Genomic DNA, 24052 nt, shown 5'->3' on the forward strand with positions numbered 1-24052 from the left:
TACCGCGCAGGGAGCGGATGTAAAAGATTACATCCGCCCCTACTTCCGCTCATGTTGTTGTGCCAGACCGGGACTCACGGTACTACCGCGCACAAGGGACGGTACTACCGCGCACAAGGGACGGTACTACCGCGTAGGGCGCGGATGTAAAAAATTACATCCGCCCCTACAGCCGCACGAGCGGCTGAGTCTGATCTGAGGCCACGGTACTACAGCTCCTTAGGAGCGGTACTACCGTGGGCACCTACGGTACTACCGCAAGGGCGTGCGGTACTACCGCAGGGGCCTGCGGTACTACCGCTCCGAAGAGCAGTACTACCGCATGCCCCAGAACAGCAACACTAGGAATCCTTCTCTTTGCATATAAATGAGGAAAACGGAGGATGCTCCAAAGCGCAAAGGGAAAGGCGGTGCAGAGGGAGTAAACGTGTACGTGATGATTCCACCCGAACCTTTCCAACGCGGACCCCCTCTTAATAGTACGGCTTTCCTACGACTCAATTCCACCGAAAAGAAACGTAGAGAAACACCGTCTTCAATAGTCTTTGAGGGGCACCAAACCGTCTTGTGCCTAGTGACGAAACGTCTGAAATACTCAAGGCACACGATTAGTCCGCAAAAGCATTGTCATCAATCACCAAAACACCTTAGGGATAAATATGCCCTTACATAGTCCTTCCAAAGAAGGAAATGCCCGCTCTCTCTGTTGTGATTCAACGCCGAAAGGTGCCCCGAAATGGAGCCACGGAACGACGTGCGCTGGCTATTGAGGTGGTGATGGACCAACACGGCAGCCAAGATCTCCTCCTCCTCATCGGACGAGGAATCTTTGGAGTCACAAAGGAAATTGTGAAAAAAGAACTCATCGGCGGAGTCCATTTTGTACCTTGGCAAACTGTTGAACAGCTTGCGGGCGTCGACGAACGAGACGGCCGACGAAGGGAGTCGTGCCGCTCTCGGACCAGCTAGCTGCCCTGGAGGCGTCCGACGAGCGTGCTGGTGAGGATCCGGACGGGGCGACTAGGCGGCTTCTTGGTCGCGGTCGCGGCTGTGTTGGGGGAGCGGGGGTGGGAAGCTTACGGTTCCCCGACGGCAAGACGGCGGTGGCGGGGGACGTGGGAGGTGGCGGCGTTGCAGAGGGGATGTTGTGGCACCGACAGCTGGCAGAGCCACCGGAAAAATGGGCGGTGTGGGCGGCGACGGCGACAAAGGAGGGTGGCAAGGGCTTGCTGGAATGGGAGAGGATGGCCAATGTGCCACCGACCAGCGGGCCAGGGGGAAGGAGAAGGCGGGCGTGCGCGCGACCGTCGTGCGTCCACGCCGACGCAAATCCGGCTAAAAAATGGGCCGGGAATGGGTCGGCAGGCGGACAAAAAGCGGACGCGCTTCCTTTTGGGTCGGCGCGTTGGGCCGACTTTTCTGTCTGCGCCGACCCAAACGGACGCGCGCGGACGAAATGGGTCACGGAGTTGCTCTTAAATTGTAGCCACTTTCGGTCCACGTTTGGGCGCGAGGGAGCCACACGTGAGGGGGAGTGTTGACGTATAAATGTATTGCCTATTCTCTTCCATCAGATTGGTCTTTTAGTTGCATTAGCTAGAGCATGCACTTCTACGGCTGTTAAAAGCAACACTTAGTGTTTGGAAAGACACCAGATCGAATTGTTAACCGTCAAAGATGCCCACGATCGTGTATTTGCCAGTGCGAGAGAGCCGAATTGGCTTGCCTCCGTCAGCAAGGTTTTTTGGCACTTAAAGGCTAAATTGCCACGAGAGGCTAGCTTTATTTTCCTAACCAAATGAATATCCTTGGCAAGCAAGGCTAGGAGCTGTCCTTGCCTAAGATCCAAACGCACCCTAAACTTGCGTACCCGACTAACACAATTTGCCATAAAAAACGTTCAATTTGCCATGCCTAAAAAATTGGTTTCCGCTCGATATCCGGGTCCAAAGAGCTGTGATGCATGGATAGTTGCCAAAACTTGGGCATGCCTTAGACAACTTTATTTCGTTTTTCTTGCTGATGGTGATACATGAGTATCAATCAAAACATTAGCTACCCAGTTGTAGCAAAACGAACCCTTAGATCGGGTAAAAAAAAGGTCAATATTTAGCAGCCGAGCAAAAAGATTTATAGGCCTGGACTATGGACGTTAAAAGTTACGAGTTCAACAGCGTAAATAAAAAGAAAAGGGAAAAAAGATTGGCCTCCATTGCCGGGATTTGAACCCGGGTCGCCTGGGTGAAAGCCAGGTATCCTAACCGGGCTGGACGACAATGGACTGTGACTTTGATTCCCACACAAGCTATATATTGATTCAAACGTTGTGTTTGCTCAGCAACTTTTCAAGCTTAACTTAATCGACATGTTTTTACTGGAATATATTGATTACCTGTACGACCGAACGGATCCAAATCACAGAACAGTTCCCGCGAACTGGCCCCTTGTATTCTTGTGCTTGTTCGCCGTCGCATGGTCGCAAATCGCAAAGCCATCCCGTACATGTAAAACATGCCCCTGTGGCCTTGTCTCCCGCCGTGGTCGCCGCCGCAGACCGTGAAACCTGTGCAGAGGAAACAGCCGGCGACGCCACGCATGCATGTACGCGGCCCTGCGCAGCAGCACAGGCACGTAAAAGGTCGCCGTACGCGCCGGCCGCGTGCGCGCGCGGTGACGGTAGAGAAAAAGGCAGCGGCAAGCCGCCAAGCAGCGCGGGAGGGCACGCGACACCGGTACCGCCGGCTGCTCGCCCGCCCGTCGATCGCCAGCGCACCTGGTATTTCCCCGGTCCCTGCCTTGCCCTTGCTGCCGACTCCGTCACGTCCGGCTCCAGGGTGTCTCCGTAGCCCGGCTCCCGTTCACTGTTGACTGCTGATGCCCGGTACGTGTGCACTGTTCAACGTCGAGTCTCTCTTTCTTTTTCGCGACAGATTGAGCATTGAGCTATGAGAGCTAGCAGTAGATATATATCGATATCCCAACTGGCCTGTACCGTGCTCGCATTATTTGTTGTCCATGATCGACCGATCGGGCTGCTCGCTAACTACTCGCTCTGTCCCATAATAGTATAATATAAGACGTTTTTGCAAGCTTGCAAAACTGTTTCATATTGCGGGACTGAGGGAGTATTTCTACCAAAAGTGAGAGCTCAGTTGCAAGCGTCGCCAGTTTTCAGCTTAACATATCACGGAAAGTCGGAAACAGACCTCACGTACAGGGAGGGCATGTTCAAATAAAAAAGTCCAAAATCAACACCGCCCGAACCGAAGAAAGATGAGAAAAACACGGGTCAATTCACACGTGTCTTTCTCGTGGTCGTAGATACCATCAAAGGGATCAAAAAGAGCATCGACTGAAAGAAACTCTGTTCAATCAAGAAAAAGAAAAGCAAAAGAAATGGCAGAGCAACTTCGAGAAATTTGAAGCGGACCGGCGATCCAAAGCAGAATACCGAATACCCATCTTGAACTGGCTGGAGCACAACACACATGGGTTTGGCTTATGCAGAAGCCCGTCTGGTGTGTTGTAATTAGAGCAACTTCAATAGGGTGATCCATTTCGTCCGCGGCCGTCCGTTTGGGTCGGCGCGGACAGAAAAGGCGGCCCAACGCGCCGACCCAAACGGACGCGCGTCCGTTTTTCGTCCGCGGGCGACCCATTCCCGGCTAATTTTGAGCCGGATTTGCGTCGGCGCGGACACGAGACAGACGCGCGCGCGCCTACTCCTGTCCCCGGGCCCGCTGGTCTGTGGCACATTGGCCTCCCCTTTCACCCCCCGGCCAACAAGCAACCCTCGCCCCGCCTCCTCCGTCACCGACGCCGCCGCCCATTTTTGCTGGCGACTCTTCCAGCTGCCGCCGCCTCCACATCCGCCCAGCAACGCCGCCCCTGCCCCCCGTCGCCCGCCGCCGCCGTTTTGCCGCTGGGGAGCAAACTGGTTCCCACCGCCGCTTCCCCCACCGCACAGCCGCCCGCGACCAAGAAGACGCCTCGCCGCCCCCGCCACATCCGACCGGCACGCTCGTCGGACGCCGGCAGGGCAGCTAGCTGGTCTGTGGGCGCCGCATCCCCGCTCGCCGGCCGTCTCCTTCTTCGACGCCCGCAAGCTGTTCGACAGCTTGCCAAGGTACGAAAATGGACTCCGCCGACGAGTTCTTTTTCCACAATTTCCTTTGCGATTCCGACGATTCGTTGTTCGACGACGAGGAGGAGATATTGGCTGCCGTGTTGGTCCATCACCACCTCAACAGCCAGCGGCCGTTGTTTCGTGGCTCCATTCCGGGCCACCTTCCGGCGTTGAATCGCAACCGAGAGAGCGGGCATTTCCTTCTCTGGAAGGACTACTTTGATACAACAAACCCGTTGTTCAAACATCACAAATTCCGCCGCCAGTTCCGTATGAGTAGGCATGTTTTCAACCGTATTAGAGAGGGAGTGGTCGGCTACGATGACTACTTCGAGTGCAAAGAGGATGCCGTCGGCAAGATTGGTTTCTACTCTTATCAGAAATGCACTGCCGCCATCCGAATGCTTGCATACGGAGTGCCCGGTGATCTCATTGACGAGTACGTCCGTATGAACGAGTCTACATGCCTAGAGTCTCTGTATAAGTTCTGCAAGGCTGTGATTGCTGTGTTTGGCCCTGAGTACTTGAGAGAGCCGACAGCTGAAGATACAGCCCGTTTGTTGCCGATGAATGCCAGAAGGGGCTTCCCGGGGATGCTTGGCAGCATAGGCTGCATGCACTGGGAGTGGAAGAACTGCCCTTCTGCTTGGCAAGGGCAGTATAAGGGACATGTCAGGGCTTGCACTGTCATACTTGAGGCCGTGGCGTCTCAAGATCTCTGGATCTGGCACTCTTTCTTTGGCATGGCAGGATCACACAATGATATCAACGTGCTTCATCGCTCGCCGGTGTTTGCTAGGCTTGCCGAAGGCAACAACCCACCGGTGAACTTTACTATCAACGACAGCAACTACGACAAAGGGTACTATTTGGGTGACGGTATCTATCCTCAGTGGACCACTATTGTCAAGACAATACCCAACCCAAGAGCAAGAGAGTGCTAGGAAGGATGTCAAGCGTGCCTTTGGTGTTTTGCAATCTCGATGGGGCATCGTTCGGTATCCTGGGCACGCAGAAACTATGGGAGGTGATGACTGCTTGTGTGATCATGCACAATATGATCGTAGAAGACGAGCGCACAGAACGTCTGTACGATCAAGGCTTTCAGTTTCAGGGTGAGAATGTTGTGCCTGAGCATGTAGTAGCGGCAGGCCCGTCGATGGGGCAGGCCTGGCCGACCGCCCAGGGCCCCCAATATTTTGGGGCCCCCAAATTAGTAGGTGATGGATAGGCTTCTTTATAATCTGGAAAAGAAAAGGCCTGGTAGCCCAACGAGGAGCCCAGCGAAACAAGCAGGTTGCCCGATCGCCTGAATCGTCGTCGTCTCCTAGTATCGCACTCGTAGCCGCCTCTCTCCATCGCCCAGGACCCAATTCCATTCGCCGATCTGACTGCTCGCCCTCCCGTCGTCGCGCTCGTCCAGTTTCCTGCGATCTACGGATGGATGGTGCATGGTAGTGGGCTGGTTCCCCAACCTAAACTATCCCCACGTGAGTGCTCGAGGCCTATTTGCTGCAGGTTGGATTCGATTTGCTTCAGATAATAAACTTCTGAATTTTGAATTTTGGTATAGAAAACGGAAACATATCTGCTTCTACGGATCCTGAAAATAAAGGCGCACCTCCTTCAGTCCTGCAAACAATATCGTACATATGCAGATATGCTCTCTGTTTTATAAATTTTGGTACAGAAACTAATCACATTGATAATTAATAAGATAGCATTAGCCATTATACTCGGCCAGGTTGATAAATAATAAATTGTTTTATATGCTTTGCAGTCAAAAGTTTAAATTCCACATGGATTGCTATAATTGTTTTTGGAGATAGTTTTTTTTGGACGATGCAAGGCAGATGCTCTACGGATTTCATTACGATTGGTTTTGGAGATCATTACTCAGTCATAAACGATTTTCGATATGGTGCAAATTTCAAGGTACGGTCCTATTTATTCGCAATAAAGATGGGCTTATAACTCATGTACTGTTTCAATCATTCCTTTTGTTTTGCTTTTTGGTAGAAAATGTGTTTAGTTACTTGTATCACCTTTACTCTTTTAGCATTAGTTTTTGAAATATTTATAAGTATCGTACCAAATTACATACATTTGAAGTAATATAGTTAAATGAACATATATCTTAGTTATATGAAAATTTTCAAATTTAGGGCCACATTTTGCAGTTCGCCCTGGGCCCCAGAATTTCTGGAGACGGCCCTGAGTAGCGGCAACATTTGAGCAGTTCACTCAGCTTCATGAAGACATGCGTGATTGGGAAACTCACGTGCAACTGCAAAATGATTTGGTTGAGCATATATGGACTCATGTTGGCAACCAATAGATGTATCTTCTTTTATTCGTTTGCAAAACTATGTGAAACATTTTTATTTGTATTTGGCTTGTAAAACTATACTATTTATTTGGGCGGCTAACTATTTTGCTTGTTAACATTTTCATTTCACAATATATTTGAATGCAAATCAATGTAAAATTGGGCGGCCAGCCGGCCACGCCTGCACATATGGGTCGGCGCGTTGAGCGCGTTGTCGACCCATACAAAAAACAGTGTGGACGCCAAGCGGGCGGCCGACCCAAACGGACGAAATCGCCGTCCGTTTGGGTCGGCCCGTTGGAGTTGCTCTTAACGATGTCAGGCACGGGCTGTGATGACCTTTTGGATTTCTGTTCGTCTCGCACGGTTTCTCTTCTCCTTGCCAGCGTCTCTGTGCCAGTGGGATTTCGTTTCCACGGCTCTCAAGGCGGGTCCGGTCCCCTGCTTGCAGTTGCAGATTCTCGGCAGGAAAGAGTGGTCTTTACTCCAGAGATGTTGGTTCGTAACCTACTGGAGTACATCGACGATTACACTAGCTAGGTTGGGCACAATCCCAAGCTCTAACCCCTAGGGCGATGATAAAAGTTGCATGAGAGAGGACGTGTCCTGCTGGCGTGTTCCTGCCAAGCAGCACGCCGGCATGCGGCTACTCCTACTCGCGCTTGCGAGTTTCATCGAATAATCCTTCTTGTGCATATGCTCACAGATTTGCAAGAAAAAACGTAAAGACTAATCTCAACCAGTAAAAGCGAAGCAAGGGTACTCATAGAGTCATAGTATTGGTAGCTGCCAGATCAAGACGTGCATGTGATGAAAAGTCTCCTAGGGCAAAACGAAACCAAACGCCAAGGCCCAAGATAGATTACGCTTCCACAGGCCAGGGACGTCGAGGTTAGGGGTGAAAACAAAAGCAGCTGCACACTGCAGCGCCCAAGAAGCGAGCAGTGAACGGCTAAACGTCGAAAGGAGGAGTAAATCGGACAAGACACCAGCAGACCGGAGTCCCAGACCACTCAGACTCAGACTGACCGCTGCCCGTGGCCCTGCGGCGAAAGAGAAAGAGAGGCTCCTAGCAAGAACCGACGGGGACTAGACGGACAGCGTGGTATGGTAAAAGAAAGAACCGCACAAGTGTGGTACAGCCACCAAGGAAGAAAGAAGAACTACTGGCAGAGGGGGGAGAGCACGGGGTGGGACAGCGGAGGAGAGGCCCGGAAGCAAGGGTACAAGGGGAGGGGAACAAGGAGATTCAGAGCGGGGAGGAGGGAGAGGGAGGGGGACTGCCATGCCATGCGCCCGTGCCATGATGGCCGCTGTGGCATCATCTTTGTCGTAGACGGTTAAAGGGAGGACACCGCTCGCTCCTCCGGAAAGAAGCTGCCGGCTCTGCTTTGCTGCCATCTCTCTTTCTTCTCCCCCCTAGTTTCTTTCTTTCCTTCTTCGGTGGCCGCTTTTCGCTCCGTCTTTTCCCCGTCGGCTTTGGGGTGGGGGGAAAGAAATGATGCGAGGTTCCGTCCATGCCTGCCTAGATGCTGCGGCTGCTCCTCTTTAGTAGTAGTAGTACTGCCTGCGGTGGCGGGTGAGGGACGGAGCGAAGGGAGGTGGGCTGGGCAGGGTACCCGTGCTCCTCCGGTGATTCGCTCGGTGCCTCTGATGGTCTGATGTCCTGAGGCTTTGAGGCGACTCTGCTCTCGTTTTTCTGCGGAGCTGCTGATTTGGTGGAGGATTGGGGGCGTCTGCGCGTGGCCGGAGCCGAGGAGGGTTTGCGCTGCCGGATTGGAGAGCAGGAGAGGTATGTGTCACACTCTTACGCTCCTCATTATTTTCCTTTTGCTGCGTGGTAACCTGGCTGAAATTGGTCTCCCGGAGTCGCCAACTGCGGAAGATTTTAGGTGGATTTGGTATTTTTATATAGTGGCTTTGTTCCAATTTGCTCAAGATTGAGCGTCCGTGCAGTCTGCCTCTAGAAATGTTTGGAGTTTCTCTGGTAGTCCATGCGTGCTTCATCATGAATCTTCAGAGCATTTGCTGGCGGTTCAGATTTCTGTCTGGGCTTCAGAGCTCGGTCTGAATTTGTACGTTCTGAAATGAGAAAACAGAGAGATCTAGGCGGTGAACTATGAACTAGGAGCTGTACTCACACTGCATATAGAGAAGATGCTGTAAATTGTCTTGGTGACTTTGTTCCAGTTTGCTCAAGACTGAGCAACCATGTAGTCAGGTTCTTTAAATGGTTAGACTCTAGTGTTGGTCTGGTGGTTTGATTACGAAGTTTCCGAGCATTTGCTGCTGGTTCGAATTTCTTTCTGGGCTTGAGAGATGGATCCCAAGTTTGTACCACTTTCGTAATGAACAAGAGTGTGAACTATGAACTTGGAGGTGCACTAAGAGTGGTACTGTTAACCATCTGCTCTTTACTTCTTGATAAAATCTTCTTTCTTACTTACAGAGCAAAAGATATACATTATTAATTCCAGCTTCAGTTCATCAGTCTAACTCCTGCGTGTTACTTATTCTCAGGTATATGAACTAGTGCTGCTTCTGCAGCTACCTCCAGGGGTCATAAGCTTCCTACGAAGCATGGCAGAGTTCAAGGTTGGAAGCCTTGATGCCCGAGCAACAAAGTTCAGAACCGTCCCGATTGCTGTCACCCCAGAAGGGTTCTGGTGCTGCCCATCGCAGACCGTGCTGCAGAAGACAGTGAAGAACCAAAACCAGCAGGCAAGGCCTAAAGTGGGCGCGTCCCCTCCTGCCTCAAAGGCCTCCTCGCTCCAGAGGGCGCTGACTATCTCGTCGGAGAGGAGAACGCATTCCACTCCAACAAGGTCCAGAGCTAATTCAGATGAGCAACGATGCCCGTCGGCGGACAATGCCACCTCCAATCCACCAAAGGTGGCGAGCGAGAGGCCACCGAAGCAGCATAAGATATCTGTTGGGTTTGGTCAGATTGAGATGAGTGACTTGAGAGTTGTCCTCTATGGCAAGGATGGGGTTGCTGTGAAGATGAGTGTGCACAAGAACATCCTTGCTGAAAATAGCACCTTCTTTTCTGATAAGCTAGCAAGGCAATCTCCAGTGTCTAGCATAGAAGTGCCTGATTGTGAAGATGTGGAGATTTATGTTGAGACTGTTGGCTTGATGTACTGCAATGATGTCAAGCAGAGGTTGATCAAGAAAAGTGTTCCACGCGTTCTTCGAATCTTGAAGGTTTACTCAACGTTAACTCTGCTTCTCCTTTTTTCAGTTTGATTAACTCTCTATAGTTTAATAATTAGCTAGTATAGATGTAGAAACGGTAAAAAGCTGAGCCTTCCACTTTTGTTAGAGATAAGAAAGTTAGAATTGACATGTGCTGGTGCTTTAAGTTCTTTTTTTTGGGTGCTTTAAGTTAGTGCAATATTTGCTTTAATATGGGGACCTTTTTTTTTTTCCTTAACCGAAATGCTTTGAAATCTAGAAGCTTGTCATGTGTAGGGCAATGTACTTAAATAAAGTTAACTTTTAACTTGGTATGTCTACTTAAGGAAGCAACATATAATTATGAACCACCACTAGCCATTTTAAGTGTAACGAGTACTATATCATGTCTGTTGCGTGTTGTTATATCAAAGGGATTTTGCATCTATATAAATATTGCATTGTGTCACTTAATCCATGATAGTAAGTCAGCAAAGACGGCATAGCCCATATCTGATAATGCATCTTGCTTGCATGTGCCGATTGGTGCAGATTGAGATAATCATACCAATCAGGCCCATGCTTCCATGCACATTGGCCATTCCTTGGCAACATGGTGCCTCAATTAGGACGAATGAACAACTTGGAATCTTCAGAACAAATGCACCTTTTTTCAACTTCTGTTTGCTGTTCGCTATGTAATTTAGTTCCTTATATAATGTACAGGTTGCAGAATTATTGGGTTTCCGAGCATGTGTTCTGTCATGCTTGAATTACTTGGAAGCGGTCCCTTGGGCCGGGGAAGAAGAGGAGAATGTGGTCTCATCTGTTCGGCATCTTCAGACTGAGGATTACGGTGTCACCCCAATACTGAAGAGGGTATGCTCTGACCTAACGAGCCCACCAAATGACACGTTTGTGCGTATCATAGAACTAGTCTTGAAAAGCAGTGATGACAGAGGGAGGCGCGAGATGAAGTCCTTGGTGCTCAAGCTTCTCAAGGAGAACAACAGCAGCTGTGCCAGTAGCTCTGCTGACCTGTGTGTTGAGACTCTCTACAGTTACTGCCAGAATTGCCTGGAGTCCTTGCTGACCCTGTTTCAGCAAGCATCTGACAGTGATTTCTCTGAGCAGTCTTCAGAGCTCAAGGAACCGGTTCTTCGGCAGATTACGCTCGAAGCGGATAATCTCCTGTGGTTAACCGATATTTTGGCTGGCCGGAATGCCGCAGAAGAATTTGCAGGCTTGTGGTCTAACCAACGTGAGCTAGCTGGGCTTCACTCCAAGCTACCGACCAAGTCGCGCCACCTTGTGAGCTGCGTCACTGCGAGGCTCTTTGTGGCGATTGGGAAAGGCGAAATGCTCCCGTCCAAGGACACCAGGCAGCTCCTCCTGGATGTCTGGCTGCAGCCTCTCATGGATGACTACAACTGGCTGCAGCACGGTTGCAGGTCGTTCGACCGGACCGTCGTCGAGGAAGGGATCGGGTCGACGATCCTGACGCTGCCGCTGGAGGATCAGCAGACGATACTGCTCTCGTGGCTCGGGAGTTTCCTCAAGGTCGGTAACAGCTGCCCCAACCTGCAGAAGGCCTTTGAGGTGTGGTGGAGGAGGACCTTTGTGCGGCCTTACGTCGAACAGCAGGGAAGCCGGTCGCAGTCGGGTCGGAGCTGAGATCTCCGGTGGCGGCTTGCGCAGGGAGGCTATCGCGGGCGCCGATTCGTAAGTAGAACATCGCTGAAGAAGATTTAGTCTATAAGTTGATTTGTGTGAGGCTTTGAGATATGTTTGTGCGCTGTGCTTTGTGATGCTTCTTCGGTTCTTCGCTGACACGTGAAGTTCCCTGAATTCTGGCCTACCGAATGTCTTGTCTGATGTGCTGCTTACTTACCACGGGACATCAGTTTGTTGCATTGTGTTTTGTTACTACGACATTGTGCGGTATTGGTGACACTGTATTATTGCGGCTCACATGTAGAAACTGAATGCTTGTGATGCAACTGTAAATATTTTGCTGGGATGTAGGAGTACGTACTATTGTGATATTATTATCTGAGATTTGGGAGAGTGAGGAGTACTTTGAATCTTGCTTCAACGGCATGCTTGCCTGGGATTCTACAAATGTTGAGCTACCTGCCAAGGCAGCGTTATTTAATTCTGCCTTCCAGCTCCAGGTCAGAGGACCAGACCTCTTCCTGTTTCAAACTTCAGGTGGCACATGTCAGCGAAATCTGTCGGTTTTCTTTGATGAATCCTGTCGATCCTATGGATAATCTGGGATGCTCGTAGTGCAAAAGTCTTCTGCGATGATTACCTCCTCTAGTGTAGAACTCATGAAAGTTGACGCCGCCGTCGCGGCCCGTACCGTGCTCTCGCAGTCGGCGGACCGGCCATCGCCGTGCTGGACGAGCGCCCTCCGCAGCCTGCAGCCCCCTGATGGTGATCCCCTCAGCGGGCGATCTAATCTAACCTAGCCCCCGCCTCTCGTTCGTTTCCTCTCGCCGCCGGGCGAACACCTCGAACGCCCTCCTCAGACCTCCTCCTGCCTGCCCACAATGATCTGGACGAAGTATATATGTTGTAACGGCACGGCTATTTGTCAGTTGCCTGAAAAAGGTTTTTTGTGAGCAGCAATTTGTGGTTGAATGATCAGTAGGGTCAACATGCGGTTGGATCATCACGAGGGTGATTGTACCCCTACATGTGCGTCTTCGGTGGAAGATGATATTCTACCGACCACGAGACGTCGAGCATCTCCAACAGCCGCCCAACGTGCGGCGCGTTAAAAAAGCGTTTGCAGCGCGATGATCGTCTGTTTTGGCGCGGCGAGGAGCGCTTGCTCCAGCGGCCGTTGTAAATTTTAGCGCGCGCGAGTAGCTCCAGCAGATGCGCTAAAAAACAGCGCGCGCGAGCAGCCGACGCTTGCCATATGTTGCATTTTGGACACGAGATGATATTTCAAACATCAAAACAAAGATATGTCATAATTTAAATCACCCAAACAAGTTCATGACATAAAAGTTCATGCCCACAAGTTCAAATTCATGCCCACAACATCATCCAACCAAGTTCACAATCCGAACCAAGTCCATGACTCAAAAGTTCACACCAACGAATGGCCCATCAACAATCAAGTCTCGTCCTCGTCTTCATCCTCATCTTCCTCCGATTCATCATCCTCCCCCGAAGACGATTCTTCCTCCTCCTCTTCATTGTCGCGCGCCGCATCATCATGTGAAGCTCGGAAGATGTTGGCAAGATCTTCAACGGCATCATGCTAAGGTGTGTGAGGCACACCGGAAGACATTCCGCCCATGCCGCCCGGAGGTGCTCCCATGCCTCCCATGAGAGACGCAAAACTCATGCCTCCCATGCCGCCCATGCCGCCCGGAGGTGCTCGGAAGCCACCCATGCCTCCCATGGTCTCCATGGTAGCTCCAAAGCCACCCATGGCACCCATGCCGCCCATGATAGCTCCGAAGCCACCGATGCCTCCCATGCCGCCAATGCCACCGCCACCCATGCCGCCAATGCCACCGCCTCCCATGCCGCCCATGCCACCGCGAATCATGGCTCTTTTTTGGATCAAGACTTCTTCACGGGCAAGATTGACGTACCCCTTTTGCGCCTCATTAAGGATAGATGTGTCCATGAAGAACAAGTACTTCTCCCATTCCATCAACCTAGTCCGCTCCTCCATGGCCACCTTCCTCTCCTTCAATGCCACCTTCCTCTCCTCGGCCGCCACCCTCCTCTCCTCGGCCGCGGCATCTTGGTTCCTTGCCATCTTCCGCACCTCGTTCGCTTCCTTTCTTGCCTTCACAATAGCTTCCATAGCATTTTTGAACTCGTCATCTCCTTTCCTCTTCTTCTTTTCTTTTGCGTCTTTCTTGCATCCATCTGGTCGTTTTGGCTTCGAGTATGAAACCGAGTTTGGTGTAGGGCTTCTCTTGCCGTCATTGCCTGATGCCTCCTCCTCCTCATCCAAATCAATAGTTCTCTTGCGTTTGTTGCTCTCATCAACATCATCGGTATCATCAAACTTCTTCCATTTCTCATCATCCTTCAATGCTTCATAGCAATGAGGCAAGGTGAATGGTCTCCCTTTCTTGCTCTTCTTCTCCTCTCCGTTGAACAAGTTTTGTGCAATATTGAGCTACATAAAAACAAAACAAGTTAGCACTACAAACACCAAGAACAAGCATGATGAACATGGATGAAATGGCACTTATCCTATCTATATCATTAGTGCCACTTGGGTTCAACTTGTCAATCGCCTTTTGTGCGGCCGCCCACTTTTGACAATCTCGGGTGATTGTCGACCACCGGGAGCGAAGAGATCGTTCTGAGCGGTCAATTCCACTCTTGTTGTGTAGATCAAAGTGCTCCTTCATCCGGTTCCAATATGCATCTCTACTTTGACCACCTCCAACGGATGGATCCCTCGACACTTGCAACCAAGTATTGCATAGCAAGACGTCTTCATCATTGGTGTAGTTGCCTCCTCTTCCTTTCGGTGCGTCGACGATGCCCTCACCATCCTCGTCCACCTCGAACTCATGGTCATCGAAATGAATGTCATTGGTTTGAGACCAATGAGAATTGTTGGAGCCAACACCCATAGTTGACATATATGCCTCATCGTTGAAACTACAAAGTATATACAACGAAGCAAATAAGCTATCTATATATATGCATTCAAGCAACAACAACAACAACAACAACAAAAAGTTGGCGAAATTTTATACCTTTGGGGCATTTCATCGAACACCTTGTGCGCGTCGGCCGCCCGCTCAACAAGTGAGCTCGCCGGCGCTTCCGTAGCTGCCGCGTCCGTCGCACGCCCTGCAAGCTTCTTCCTCGACAGCTTAGAGGAGCTGGAGCCGTCCGCCTCCTTGTTCTTCTTCGCGGATACCTTGCCCTTCTTCGCCCGCGCCGCATTTGGGAGCTTCGAGAGGGGGGCACGTGGCTTCATGGCGGGCGCCGGCGCGACGCCACCCACCGCCGAGGTCATCCGTGGCGGCATGAAAAGGCCGCGCGCGATACCGGTGCTTGGAGGAGCACCAGGGGAGGCGAAGCCAAAGCCCCCCGCGCTAGGGTTTACGGCAGCGACGGCGGCGGAGGGGTCGCAGGTGTAGGAAGGGGCGAAGGTGGCGCGGCGAAGAGAGTGCGACGCGAACGCTCGAGTGTGCGGCGCGCGGAAGAGGACGCACCAAATAAACGGCGCATGATGGCTATTCAGACCACACGCTGAACTCTATAAGCCGCGCGCGCTTATTGCGCGTCCGCTGGAGTCCGGATATCGATTGCGCGCGCTAAAAAGCACAAATTTGCGGCGCGGCGCTTATTTAGCGTGGTTGTTGGAGATGCTCTGATGACTTTGTTAATCTTAAGGCCACTAGCTTAGTCTCCCATAAGTTCTTATAGGGATGGGATTTACGTGCGTGCGTTCATAGAGATGAATACATATATGTACGTGTATATGTGAGTGTATGCATCTGTAATATGCATCTTATACCCATGTTCGGGTTTATAAGTCCCGCTCAAATTTTGAGCATAACTTTGACCCAAAATTTAACTAATAATTATGAATTCTATATCAAAAAAGTATATAATGGAAAACACTTTTCAAATGCGAATTCAACGATATACTTTTGGTGGCATGTAAGTTATATTTTGTTAATCAATTTTCTGGTCAGATTTGGACTCAAAAGCTGAGGCGGATAAACTCGGGCCGAGAAAATATGTAGCCGTAACTTTTTTTAAGGTTATGTAGCACTAGCTAGGTGCGCTAGTTGCAAAGCCTTCTCTGGTACCACTTCGAGAAAGGAGGCCACCCGCGGGCGATCTAACCTAGCCCCCGCCTCGTGTTCGTTTCTTCTCGCCGCCGTGCAAAGCCCTCATGGTGGCGGTGGTGGAGGCGAGGTTGCTGCTCATCAAAAGGCGAAAGTTCAGGATGGAGGAACTGATGGGCTGCGGTGGGACGACACAGTGGTGCGTGGGTGGACAGCGACTGTCGGCAGACGATGATCGATGGCAGCGTTGGTGATCCAGCACAGTGATCTTCAATGACGGGCTAACCTGGCTTGGTCACCGAAGAAGAGGGAGCCGGTGCATGGTTCTGTACGGCGGCAAGCTCGACATCGTTTGCAGACCCGTCGTGCAACGACATGGGCATTTTTTCATTTTCTTTTCTGTTTTCTTTAGGGAGTCTTCGAGTTTGGTTTGTGGCGGCATTGTTCCCATGTAGGAATAATGTTCACCCACTCTTTCCCTGTTCCATTGGTGTGTTTATCACCGGCGAAGGGCATGTGGAGCAGTGTCTTCGACGGATCTTTTGAGATTCGGTTGGTTTAGGTTTCCCTAGATCCGTCCGAATTCGGTCGCCGTTGTGGTCTTTGAAGTTTCTACACGCCCTTATCGGCGTTTTATTCTCCGGAATGACGATTTGCTTCATAGTTCACGGCCGATGGCGTCTCTTGGTCTGGATCGACGACTTCCTAGTCATTGCTTCTACAAGCTTTTGGGTTTTAAAAGTTTGCTTTGCTGAGGCGGAGACCCAGAGGCGGCATCGAGCTATGCTCACGGTGGACCACCGGTGGATGCAGGAGGAAGAAGACTTCCGCACCCAAGGATTTGAATATAATTTTATTTTTCTATATGGATGTGTTTGTAAAGACCTGTGATACTTAATATATGGCCTTAGGCCGTTCCGTAAAAGCTAGGTGCACTAGTTTTAAGCTACGTGTGTGTGTGCGCGCGCGAGCTCGTATACATCTGTGAGAGAAGAGAGTGGGGGAGAGTCTGGGAAGGCAACACCACCACGTGGGATGCAATTCATCTTCGATTTGTCCATGGACACTTAATCTTTGATATTGATGTTTTATTTGAACACTAGGTATAAACACAAATGCGCACAAGAAGTTTTATGTGCAATCTGCTTGAAACTTATATTGTTGTCTAAAAGTTACGCTGCTACATGTGTGTTTTTGTATACCGTGGAACAGTGCAAATATTATGTAGCCCGTGTCCAAGTTGTTGTCATCATTTAATATAAAGTATTTTTCTTCTTCTTTTAGAGTAATAGCAACACCATTGATTAATTCTATTTTTTTACCAGGTACCCTTAGTTTATTATTCCTTAGAAGAACTCATATTTTTTTCATAGTTCTGGTTAGAATCGATATTGCTACTAATGACTAATGAATGCAAGAAATTATAAAATACTTTGTTTAATATGTTTTCGAGATGGTCTCAAACATGGAATAATATCATTGCATAGAAGGAAATACAAAGTTTGGTGAAGAAGGCAAGTTAATAGGACCCGCTACAAGCAATCCAAAGCGCAAGATAACACATAGTATGAGTGCACGCGCTCATACCAGCGGTCGTACCGCATGCCTTCAGCACCAAGGCGTCCACCCGAACAACTTCTATAAAGGAGGTCACGTCAAAATCTCAACAGGAGAACCACCATTTGTGAAACAGTGAACGAGAATCTATCTTCTAACCCTAGCCACCAACATTTCCCATCTCATCTCCATAGCCACTGCCACCATCATCACTGCAGACATTCTCTTCAAGTTAGTCATACTTGTAATCGGTGCATCGCAACCGATAACTACTGTAAAACATATTATGAATCAATCATTCATCTTTATGTCGTCTTCAATGAGTTCATCTTGCGATCCGGTCGTCATGTGTGAGTAATGCGGTAAGGCAATGGGTTGATGCAAGGCCTTGCAACCGTATGTATTTGTGAACGGGATTGTTGGAATGACTTTGCATATTTGACGTTATTTGTATGTGTGCGACTGCAACAGAGTTGTGTTTTGTCTTCTTCTCGTTCTAAGGCCCTGCAAGCACCCAAGACCCCGTAGACCCATCAAAGAGGAGGTAGGACGCAAGGATGTGTGGAACACCATTCTGAACACCAGTGAGAGAAAGGATTAGTATGACAGTGGATAGCTATTCCTTGGGGTAAATGAGGTTTAGTCATTAAAAGCACAATGTTTTTGTCTGAAATAATTCTTAATAACTGAGGTAACCCTCGCGGCAGTAAGGGCCATCGATTGGACAACTGACTCTCAATGCAGGTTATGACGGGTCATGGCGTACTTTGGGCACATCCCCACTTCATCACATTGTAAGCACATCGTAATGGTTGTCTTCCAGGACTGTTTATTATCAAGATGAGATCCCAAGCGCAAGTATAAGATTGTGAGAGTAACATCTCATACCCATGCCTATTTCAATATTATTGTTTACTTCCAAAAAGGTTGTCAAAGGCCGGGTTAAAACATGAATTTAATTCGATAACAATAACTTGTTTGACTCTCTGTCTTAGTGCACGTCCTATCGTGGGTTCGATACTAATGGTAACTTCTTGGGGAAAAGGTACGATAACCTTCTGCCATCCAAACTAGATCTCAAAGGGCATCAGTTTGGTCATAAAGTCCCTAGACCACAAAGGTCGCTTTCCAACCACCAAGGTCTAAGCACATCTATCCCACCATTAGTGATCACCAAGTTCGAGGATTAACTCAGGGTAGATCTTCACACAAAATAGCAATCCTCGGCCTTGTACATATCTTGGCTCTTGCAAACCTTGAAGACTTTCAAGTGAGTTATAAACATCTAGGAAGCACACCACTCCAAGAGTAAGAAGAAAAACAATGCCACTTGGATGAACTCTCAAATAAGATCAACTAGCAATCATAAAAATCCATGGATCTTATCTCTCTCCCCCTTCTCTCTCTCTCTCTCTCTCTCAAGAATCAAGTGTGTAGGTTAAAAGCAATAGAGGCAAAGCACTAAGAAAATGGCTTTCTCAAAGTTGGGGTTTTAGCCTTCTCAAATCGCGGGAAAAGGCTTCCGGCCTACCCACTCTAAGGTTATTAGGGTTTAGCTATAGGGAAAAACCAAAATCATGTTGTTGATGCCTGAAAAGCGTGTGCCCTCGACTCCTCGAGTACAAAGGTTTGACCCCGAATGTACTAGGGACATTAGACTTCTCCAGAAGTGCCCATAAGTATCATAAGGTACCGGACTATCAAGAAACACATATGAATATCAAATAACTTGAAGGTATCGGATGAAACGAGTTTGAAGGTACTAGATGAAGGATATCATGTTTTTGCCACTGAACAATCGTGTGCTCAGAAACTGAGGCTGACAGATCACCTAAGAAAATGATGGACAAAATGGGTAAGTCCTAGGTCGGAGGTAACTGGGAAAATAAGACCCGAAAGTGCAAGACTTACACCGGAACTCTATTGGCTAAAGCAAACAATGTGAGCTCGGAAGTGCTAGACAGAAAATCTCGAAGATATCAGAGCTAACAGATCACCTTATTAAATAGAATATAGACTCTATCCTTCCAAGCAACAATGTGCTTGGAGAGAACTTCTCTGTCAATCATAAAATACATTTATCTCTACTTGGTCGTAGCTTCAGTTTGCTTTCATTTAGGAAAAATTCCATTGGAGTTTCCAGTGGGGAGGTATGATCTCGGACAACTAACTTCACTTCCTCATTCAAAAATTAGCAAAGTTATGTCTGGCCTGGAGGTACAGAAGTAATGGCTCAACAATTCCAGAACAGCATTGTTGTAGATGATCAATGGAGCCATCAAACCTTCTGTCGAGGGCACAATGGAACTCTCAATGAAAGCACCAATGTCGGTGTCAAAACCGGCCGATCTCGAGTAGGGGTCCCGAACTGTACGTCTGAGGATCGAAGGTAACAGGAGGCATGGGACATGATGTTTACCCAGGTTCGGGCCCTCTTAATGGAGGTAATACCCTACTTCCTGCTTGGTTGACTTTGATGAGTATAGGGGTTACAAGAGTTGATCTACCTCGAGATCGTAATGGCTAAACCCTAGATGTCTAGCCTATATGATTTTGTGTTAGCCTCTACGGACTAAACCCTCCAGTTTATATAGACACCGGAGGGGGCTAGGGTTGTACAAAGTCAGTTTACAGAGGAAGGAATCTTCATATCCGAACTCCAGGCTTGCCATCCACGCAGAGGAGAGTCCCATCCGGACACGGGGGAAGGCCTTCAATCTTGTATCTTCACAATCCATCAGTCCGGCCCATATCACATAGCCCGGACGCCTGAGGACCCCATAATTCAGGACTCCAGTAGCCCCTGAACCGGTCTTCTGATGATGGTGTGTACGGCGCGCAGACTGTCTTCCGCATCACAAGGCGGGTTCCTCCTCCGAATACTCCAACGCAGTATCCTGAACATAAGAACTGTGTCCGACTCTGTATAACAATTACAGCCCTAGCAACAAAGGCACAATACTTAATCAAAACAAAGTATGTATACTGACAGCTTTTTCGGCGAGACGTTACGTCCGACCTTTATTATTTTAGACCGTTTTTCTGGCCTACCGCTTCGTGTTTCGAGACACGGCCTCTACTGACATGTCTTGTTAAAGCAAGGATCGTGTCGCTCTTATCACGGGGTTCTCATCAATACGGGTTTGGATAATCCAACCATGCCGTTCACACGAGCCCTTGGGAATAGGCAAAATTTAAGGCTTGTGAGGGGGAGCGCTTGGTATTCATAGCCTAGATAAGTGGATAAAGATCCACCTTTGCCTCCCACGTCCTCTTTCCTTCGCCTCCCCGTCCTCGAGCTCCAGCGCCCAAGTTCTAATCTCTCCCACCACCACCAACCTCTCCGACCATGGCCGGATCTAGTTCTCAAGGCAAGTGGATGGTCTCCTCCGTGACGGAAAGGACATTAAGGAGCTTCGAGAGGCGAGGTACTTGACTGCGGAGATCAAACACAGGCTCCCTACTCCAGAGCAGATAATCCCTACTCCGGAACCTGGCGAAAGGGTGGTATTCATCCCCCACTTCCTTCGTGGGCTAGGGTTTGCCCTTCATCCCTTTGTTTGCGGTCTCGTGTTTTATTATGGGCTAGATTTTCACGATCTAGCCCCGAACTCCTTCCTCCACATTTCGGCGTTCATCGTCGTGTGTGAGGCATTCCTCCGCATCCCTCCCCACTTCGCCCTGTGGCTCAAGGTTTTTAATGTGAAGCCGAAGGTGGTCGACGGGCAGCACGCGGATTGTGGCGGCGCCATGGTGAGCAAGCTTGCCAATGTTACCTGGCCTCAAGGGACCTTTGTGGAGACCGTCAAGATATGGCAGCAGGAGTGGTTCTATATTACCGAACCCCGCGACACCAATTGGGCGGCCGCCCCCACATTCAGATCCAGACCTCCGCTGTGGCTCGCGTCATGGACCAACAAGGGTCTAGACTGGGGATCGTCCGATGAGGTGCTGACGCTGTAAAAGTGTTGGGGAACGCAGTATTTCAAAATTTTTACCTACGATCACGCAAGATCTATCTATGTGATGCATAGCAACGAGCGGGAGAGTGTGTCCACGTACCCTCATAGACCGAAAGCGGAAGCGTTTAGTAATGCGGTTGATGTAGTCGAACGTCTTCGCGATCCAACCGATCAAGTACTGAACGCACGACACCTCCGCGATCTGCACACGTTCAGCATGGTGATGTTCCTCGTACTCTTGATCCAACTGAGGCCGAGGGAGAGTTCCGTCAGCACGACGGCGTGGTGACGGTGTTGATGAAGTTAGGGCTTCGCCTAAGCACTACAATGATATGACCGAGGTGGAATTCTGTGGAGGGGGGCACCGCACACGGCTAAGACAACTGTCAACTTGTGTGTCTATGGGGTGCCCCCCTCCCCGTATATAAAGGAGTGAAGGAGGGAGAGGGCCGGCCCTCTCTATGGCGCGCCCAAGGGGGGAGTCCTATTCCCAGTAGGAGTAGGTCCCCCCTTCCCTAGTTGGAGTAGGAGAAGAAGGAAGAGGGAGAGAGGGAGAAGGAAAGGGGGGCCGGCCCCCACCCCAATTCGGATTGGGCTTGGGGGGGGGGGGCGCCCTCCACCTGGCCTCCTCCTCCTCTCTTCCACTAAGGCCCAATAAGGTCCATTGACTCCCCGGGGGGTTTCGGTAACCTCCCGGTACTCCGGAAAATGCCCGAACTCATCCGGAACCATTTCGGAGTCCAAACATAACCTTCCAATATATCAATCTTTATGTCTCGACCATTTCGAGACTCCTCGTCATGTCCGTGATCATATCTGGGACTCGGAACTACCTTTGGTACATCAAAACACATAAACTCATAATACCGATCATCATCGAACGTTAAGCGTGAGGACCCTACGAGTTCGAGAACTATGTAGACATGACCGAGACTCATCTCCTGTCAATAACCAATAGCGGAACCTGGATGCTCATATTGGCTCCCACATATTCTACGAATATCTTTATCGGTCAAACCGCATAACAACATACGTTAATCCCTTTGTCATCGGTATGTTACTTGCCCGAGATTCGATCGTCGGTATCTCAATACATAGTTCAATCTCGTTACCGGCAAGTCTCTTTACTCGTTCTGTAATGCATCATCTCGTAACTAACTCATTCGTCACATTGCTTGCAAGGCTATAGTGATGTGCATTACCGAGAGGGCCCAGAGATACCTCTCTGATACACGGAGTGACAAATTCTAATCTCGATCTATGCCAACCCAACAAACACCTTCGGAGACACCTGTAGAGCATCTTTATAGCTTGCTACCTTCTAAAATGGAAGATAAGAGCTGTATCAAATCCAAATAATCTTTACACGATTTCCAATAAAATAAGGGTCAGTTTAGTGAATCCCCCTTCCAAACACCAACCCAATCTCCATTCCTTGATGTAACCCAGTTACGTTGTGACGTTTGATAGCACACAAAGTGTTCCTCCGGTATTCGGGACTTACATAATCTCATAGTCATAGGAACATGTATAAGTTATGAAGAAAGCAATAGCAATAAACAAAACGATCATAGTGCTAAGCTAACGGATGGGTCAAGTCAATCACATCATTCTCTAATGATGTGATCCCGTTCATCAAATGACAACTCATGTCTATGGTTAGGAAACTTAACCATCTTTGATCAACGAGCTAGTCAAGTAGAGGCATACTAGTGACACTCTGTTTGTCTATGTATCCACACATGTACTAAGTTTCCGGTTAATACAATTCTAGCATGAGTAATAAACATTTATCATGATATAAGGAAATATAAATAACAACTTTATTATTGCCTCTAGGGCATATTTCCTTCAGTCTCCCACTTGCACTAGAGTCAATAATCTAGATTACATAGTAATGATTCTAACACCCATGGAGTCTTGGTGCTGATCATGTTTTGCTCGTGAGAGAGGCTTAGTCAACGGGTCTGCAACATTCAGATCTGTATGTATCTTGGAAATATCTATGTCTCCCTCCTTGACTTTATCGCGGATGGAATTGAAGCGTCTCTTGATGTGTTTGGTTCTCTTGTGACACTACTAGGAAAAGGGCTATAGATAATATGGACACTAATGGCGCACCACACATGTGGTGCGCCACTACTATATACTAATGGCGCACCATGTGTTGGTACGCCATTAGTGTCCAAATACTAATGGCGCACCACATCCATGGTGCGCCACTACTAACAATTTTTTTTATTTTTTTTCCAAAACTAGTAATGGCGCACCAGGGGATAGTGCGCCATTACTAGTTTAACTAGTAATGGCGCACCACACCCTCGGTGCGCCACTACTAAAAAATTTTTTATTTTCAAAACTAGTAATGGCGCACCAGGGGACAGTACTGTCACAAAAGATTTTCATTGGACCCGATGTACTAGGTATGACACCTAGATCGGATATGAACCCCTTCATCCAGGCTCCTTCATTTGCTGCTTCCAAAGCAGCTATGTACTCCACTTCACACGTAGATCCCGCCACAACACTTTTCTTGGAACCGCACCAACTAACAGCTCCACCGTTCAATATAAATACATATCCGGTTTGCGACTTAGAGTCGTCCGGATCAATGTCAAAGCTTGCATCGACGTAACCGTTTACGACGAGCTCTTTGTCACCTCCATAAACGATAAACATATCCTTAGTCCTTTTCAGGTATTTCAGGATGTTCTTGACCGCTGTCCGGTGATCCACTCCTGGATTACTTTGGTACCTCCCTGCTAAGCTAATAGCAAGGCACACATCAGGTCTGGTACACAGCATTGCATACATGATAGAACCTATGGCTGAAGCATAGGGAATGACTTTCATTTTCTCTCTATCTTCTGTAGTGGTCAGGCATTGAGTTTGACTCAACTACACACCTTGTAACACAGGCAAAAACCCTTTCTTTGCTTGATCCATTTTGAACTTCTTCAAAACTTTATCAAGGTATGTGCTTTGTGAAAGTCCAATTAAGCGTCTTGATCTATCTCTATAGATCTTGATGCCCAATATATAAGCAGTTTCACCGAGGTCCTTCATTGAAAAATTCTTATTCAAGTATCCCTTTATGCTATCCAGA

At 48.9% G+C, this 24052-nt stretch overlaps 2 protein-coding genes and 1 non-coding gene across 4 annotated transcripts; 2 read left to right on the plus strand and 1 right to left on the minus strand.

Annotated features, from left to right (window-relative positions):
- Window positions 1–2207: 2207 nt before the first annotated feature.
- On the minus strand, window positions 2208–2281 carry TRNAE-UUC (transfer RNA glutamic acid (anticodon UUC)). Its single transcript has one exon. It is a non-coding gene; the product is annotated as a tRNA-Glu (tRNA).
- Window positions 2282–5415: 3134 nt separating this feature from the next.
- LOC123125604 (uncharacterized) lies at window positions 5416–6546 on the plus strand. Of its 2 annotated transcripts, none has more exons than XM_044546080.1 (4): window positions 5416–5616; window positions 5700–5810; window positions 5907–6061; window positions 6307–6546. In XM_044546080.1, the coding sequence occupies exons 1-4, from the start codon at window positions 5571–5573 to the stop codon at window positions 6346–6348; spliced, it is 354 nt and encodes a 117-aa protein (XP_044402015.1). In that variant the 5' UTR covers window positions 5416–5570; the 3' UTR covers window positions 6349–6546. The 2 variants fall into 2 exon arrangements, with proteins under 2 accessions (XP_044402015.1, XP_044402014.1); XM_044546079.1 differs by having other exon boundaries at window positions 6292–6414.
- A 1106-nt stretch (window positions 6547–7652) lies between these two features.
- On the plus strand, window positions 7653–11699 carry LOC123122965 (BTB/POZ domain-containing protein At3g50780). The gene is made up of 3 exons (XM_044543349.1): window positions 7653–8247; window positions 8976–9662; window positions 10359–11699. The coding sequence occupies exons 2-3, from the start codon at window positions 9036–9038 to the stop codon at window positions 11304–11306; spliced, it is 1575 nt and encodes a 524-aa protein (XP_044399284.1). The 5' UTR covers window positions 7653–8247; window positions 8976–9035; the 3' UTR covers window positions 11307–11699.
- Window positions 11700–24052: the final 12353 nt, after the last annotated feature.

Source organism: Triticum aestivum, chromosome 5D (genome assembly GCF_018294505.1).
Source record: "Triticum aestivum cultivar Chinese Spring chromosome 5D, IWGSC CS RefSeq v2.1, whole genome shotgun sequence".
Classification (NCBI taxonomy): Eukaryota; Viridiplantae; Streptophyta; class Magnoliopsida; order Poales; family Poaceae; genus Triticum; species Triticum aestivum.